This window comes from Quercus lobata, chromosome 5 (genome assembly GCF_001633185.2).
Source record: "Quercus lobata isolate SW786 chromosome 5, ValleyOak3.0 Primary Assembly, whole genome shotgun sequence".
Taxonomy (NCBI): domain Eukaryota; kingdom Viridiplantae; phylum Streptophyta; class Magnoliopsida; order Fagales; family Fagaceae; genus Quercus; species Quercus lobata.
This window is the reverse complement of record NC_044908.1, coordinates 32379389-32384927: the sequence shown is the minus strand read 5'-3', so window position 1 is coordinate 32384927 and position 5539 is coordinate 32379389. Positions and strand designations below refer to the sequence as shown.

General features: G+C 29.6%; 1 protein-coding gene across 1 annotated transcript; it reads right to left on the bottom strand.

The window, feature by feature from the left end:
- Positions 1-211: 211 nt before the first annotated feature.
- Positions 212-4786, bottom strand: LOC115989421 (F-box/LRR-repeat protein At5g02910-like). The gene is made up of 4 exons (XM_031113096.1): positions 4593-4786; positions 2442-3655; positions 2124-2318; positions 212-471 (listed from the first exon to the last, which is right to left on the bottom strand). The coding sequence occupies exons 1-4, from the start codon at positions 4606-4608 to the stop codon at positions 247-249; spliced, it is 1650 nt and encodes a 549-aa protein (XP_030968956.1). The 5' UTR covers positions 4609-4786; the 3' UTR covers positions 212-246.
- Positions 4787-5539: the final 753 nt, after the last annotated feature.

Below are 5539 nucleotides of genomic sequence, written 5' to 3'. Positions count from 1 at the left end.
AAAAAATAAAAAATAAATAAACTATTTACCTATCAAATGATTGAATTTAATTAAAGAAACTAGGAGCAACACAAAAAATTTGAATCTAAGCTTTTTCCCTATAACAAAATAAAATAAATAAATAAATAATTTCAAACAAATAAATTTTCAAAAATAAGGAAGATACAATGTCTAATCATAAGTGTTGATCAAACGGATAAATTCAAATTTGACAAGCATTAATTTATTTCACAAAACTATATTACTTCATATTCTAATGCACCCTTCCATGCAAATGGTGTTCCAATCCAATCTAAATTGAATTTCTTGACCCTCTACAAGAGTAGGCAACGTATCTAACAAAGTTTTGCAATCAAGAAGCTTTTCACCTTCAATCCCAGCAATACTCTTGATCTTTGCACCTTTAAAATGATGTCGCCAACAACAAGAGAAGTCCCTATCTTCTTTATCCAATATATCTTTACACAGCACCTAGAGTTCAAGTAAATTAGAGACAAATAATTAGTTCCAGCAAGTGTAATTATATTAAGACAAAGTTGACATTTTCTTAATCAACCTCATTGCTTAATCAAAATATTTGTATAAAGCACCACATATGACATGACTCAAATAACACTAAAAGGGGGCCAATAACCCACTTCTGGCTCTAAGCCCATTTAAAATCTCTAGATAAGGTCGCATATGTGACATGTCTCCTCCAAACCAAGAACATTAAAAAAAAATTTTGCAAGAACATTAAAAAACTATCCAAAGCAGAGTTCTGTAATGCAAATTGGGCATCTACTTCATTGTCTTCAAAGAGGCAAGTGTTAACTACTTGCAACTTGTATGCTTCTTGTGGCAACTGATTGCACAATTGTTTGGTTTCTTCATATGGAATTAAAATGCTCATTCATCAAATTATTCATTTAAAAAAAAGGAATTATGCAGGGTAAAAACTGTGCGTATTTCAAAATCTTTGATAAAATTTTGAATTGTTTAACTTTTAGTTATTTCAGACTACCTGATATTTTTTAAAAATGGATAAAACTCCCTATCTACTTACGATACTGTGTATTAATAGAAGATCAAAAGTTTGTCAAAACTTCAGCATAGGAATCACATGAGGCTTGAGTGCTAGAATTCTAGAATATCATGGTCTTAAAATAAAAATAAAGTAAAATAATATAGGAATATAATGAGAGTATCATTCACAGATCATTATACATTTATTTGTATACTTCCACATAAATCTTTAATACTTAGTACCTTCTAAGAAAATTTCCTATCTACTAAAGTTTTTTAAGGCAAAATTTTATTCCAGCTGGACAAATTTATCGTACTATAAATACTCTCTAATTATCCCTAATCTTTTAAGCATGTTTAAACAAATCTTTAAATTTGAAAACAGATAATGTAAATGTACACACCATGTGTCTCAAAGCTACTGCCTCTTGCAGGGATATTTTATTTTGGGACAGACCTATTTGAGAGGTTTAAGTCTCAAATCCCCACGCTTTTTAGCTTGTCAGGTTGTGGCAAATAAGTAAAAAGTACAAATAATTTAACAAATTAATAATAATATTTACATTTTTCATCCTATTTGTGCACAACCAAACCACTGCAAATCTTTTTCTCAAAAAAAAAAAAAAAACCACTGCTAATCTACATCATAATTGCCTTCTGCTAAAAAAACACCGACCATATTTGACTTGAAATTTTCAAAGGTTCTTGGGGGATAGAAATCATGAAAATATTTTATCAAGTACTAACTTCACCAACCTTTTTTTATAGTTGACGGAAACTAACACTAGTTACGGGTCATCAATGGGCTGGATCGACCCGGTTAGGCCCATTTTTACTTTGTCCTTGGGCACAATAAACTGGACATGGAGGGCTATTAAAATCATTCACAAAATGCAACCAGACAAACACACTACTTTATTACTTTACTGAAATGCAAATGATTTTATGAATCCTAATTGTTCGACATTAGAAAGGATAGGTTTCTCAAAATCAGAAACCACATTTCCCACATATTTTAATTATCTGTATCATTGTATAAAGTTCATCACCTAACATGCAACAGATGATATAATTAATTAGAGGCACCCTAAAATCTTCTAGTAGAAGAAAAATCATACCTTTATGCACTTCTTCCCGGACTCCAAACCTGTTGGCAATGACAATTGTTTTGGACGACAACTCCAAAGCAAGCCATCTATAAGACTTCCACAATCTATTGACAGTGCCGACATCCGTACCTCTAGCATCATAAGTTCAAGTTCGAATGACGGAGGAAGTGTAATTCCTCTCAAATCTTCAAGATTAAATGTAACCTATAATTCAATGAAAAGTAAAAAAATGTTTCAGAATACAAAAGGTGAAAATGAAAAATATGAAAAGACGTTAAAGAAAGAAAATAGGTGAAAAAATAGATATATTTGCATTAGTGGACATACCTCTTCACAAATGACTATTAGCTTCAAAACTTTTCTTTGATTTGACATTGCTAGAAATTCCCTCAACTTAAGGAACCAAAGAGTGTCAACAATATTATATAATACAAAAGTAAGCTCAAAAGGACATGGAGCATTCTTTGGAAAAATCATAGGAAATACATTCTCTAGACTGAAGTATTTGAATGATGACAGATTTGGACTATCAATTTCAAGCTCCAACAGCTTTTCGCATGTTTCAAATGTTAACATTCTAAGCCTTTGTGCAGAAATCTTGACCCTTTCCAACATGATGCAGCCACTAACCTCCAAAGTTTCAAGGTGGGGGAATCTAGAAATATTGAAGTGAAGATTTTGGTCTGTAATTCTCAAATCTGTCAAGTATAATTCTTTCAAATTTTGGCATGCAGTGATGTCCAATAGACATTGGCGTTCGCGTGAATAATTAAAGCTGAAATGTTGAAGATTTGCTGCTTCAACTTTGATGTTCTCAACTTCTTGTTCGAGAGGAGTCACCTCAACCTTGCAAAGTTTAGAAAGTTTGGAGATCTCCAAATTTTTCAATCCGTGACATCCTACAATAAGAAAATCTGTGATAAAAGGGCAACAACGAATGATATCTTGGATAATCTCTTCGCTCACACAAAGATACCCAAGCACCAACTTCTGTAGGGAATAAAATTTCACAGCACTCCAAGTACATGGTTGCTCTAACTTACAACCATTTGTTGATTTTGCAACAAATATTGTTCTAGGAAAAGTATACCATGAATTCACTTCAGTTCTCACTTGAAAACCTATCTCCCGGGCATCATGTTCGAAGGCCAACTCTATCCATTTATCAACCAATGAAGCCAACTTGAAGTCAACAAGTGTCATGTGAAGTTCAAATTTCTGCATCTTCAAATTATGATCGTGAAATCTACTTAAAGATGTATCCACATTATTCATGAACTTTTCAACTCTTTTTTTATTATCTAGACTCGTATCGGGCATGATATTGCCCTTACCAAGAGCTTGATCAAAATCCAAAATCGGAAATGAAGACCATACACAATTCCATTTCTTGGACAAGAGACAAATCTTAGTTGCCTCTTTTCGGGGTAGGAAGGACAAGATGTGATGCAAGATAAATTCAGGCAAATCGGATGTTCGATCCACGACATCAATCTTTTCGTCCATCATGTGTCTCTCTATGCTCAGCAATTTTCTACCTTCTGCTTTTACAAGGATTTTCAAAAAGCAAATATAATTAAAAAGAAGCCCGATGGTACAAATGTAATCAAAATGTTTATAGTTTATCTAAAACAAACGCCTCAGAAATCAAACACATGTCATATATCACTATAGGTATAAAATTTAGTAACTTAAAGGTTAGTGAACTGAAGTAGAATTTTTTGATAAATTTGTTTCAAGCAGTATTATAAAAAAAATCCAAAATTTTAATGCAAAAATCCCACAAATGAACAAGATATTCATTAAAAGATAATGAAATAATACAAAAAGAAGATAACAATGAAAATAAACACAATGATATTCAAACATGTAATATAAAAATTCTTAATTATATAAAAAGACTAGATTTTTTTTTTTCCCAATGCTTATATTTATTATTATTGATTCAATAAAAAAGCTAAAAAAAATTACAAAATGCTATTTAAGATCGATTATGTCAAAAAAAGATTCTGTGGATAAACCATATTATAAATTTTAAATGAGATTTTAGATTTTAGTAAAACTTAAATAAAATAAAATAAAATAAAAATCTGAATTAGAAATTTTGAATTTAAATATACAAAAATGTCTCAAATTCAGAAATTGTTTACGAATGAATAATATGAAACAAGCAAGGCTATTCGCTCCCCTACCTGTACCTGCTACATGTTAAAGTTCATAAAAAATTAAACTTCTTTAATCTCAAATACTAGTAATAATAAAAATTGATCTCTTTTCGTCTAAACCTTGAATAATAATTTTTTTTTTTTTTTTGTGTAAATATAAATCAATGACAGATGTTGATGAAACATTATTGTTTATGAAACCTAACATAGTTTTCATCAAAATAAATCGAATAGGTTGTATCAATTGCTACAAACATGTCGTAAATTAAACGACCAAAAAATATTAACCGACAAAAGAAAAAGAAAGAATTACCTATTGATCTTCTCATTCAGCAAAAAAAATAGTAATCTTCTATCTCAGACTCTGTTTCGACTCTCTTCTGCACCACACCAATTCTACGACGTCATATTTATATTTATATATAGATGTCTGCAAAATCATACCCGTGGTCTCTACGCGGAATCCTAGTCCAAAATGACTTTTAAATCCTTTTGACAGAAGAAAGAAAGGACTTCTACTCCCAAAGAAAGTAGGAAACAGCAAAAGCAGAAACCTAATATAAATTCAAGCCAATATCCCAAATATATTTTAGAGAAATTTTCTACAATGCGAGCCTCAAAGCACGCGGTAACTTGGAAGCATTTTTTTATTTTTTTTGTTTCATAAAAAGTTTAAAATAAATTTTTGTTTTTTGAAAACGTGAGTTTAGATAGTTGGATTATTTCAAATACTTGAATGGATTGTGTTCCTATTTTATAGACAATATTTTAGTGCAATTGAGACATGTATTTTTATCTGATTATCTTCTTCTTTTTTTCTTTTTTCTTTTTTCTTTTTTCTTTTTTTTTTTTAAGCCTAGTTTTATCATTATCTTGATTTTAAGGGTATTTTTGAACTAACAAAATATCCGCACATGTGATGAGATTTATTATTTTATTATTTTGAGTTTAATATAATTTTTTAATTTGAATTTATCTATTATTAATGAGATTATATCAGAAATGATTTTTATAAAACTAAAATTTAGAATTTGAAATTGAGTAAATTGTTGAGTTTAATATATGCAAGTGTGCTTATTTTCAGTAAAAAAATTTCTCATAGTTTTTTTTTTTTTTTTGGATTTTTTTGAATTACAATTTTAACACATAAGATAGGACACCATCACCAATTAATATCTAATTTTTTTAAATATCTAATTTTAGTATTTTTATGTAATTTTTTTTATTTTAGGTTTAGGTTATTTATTTCCTTCTTTTTAT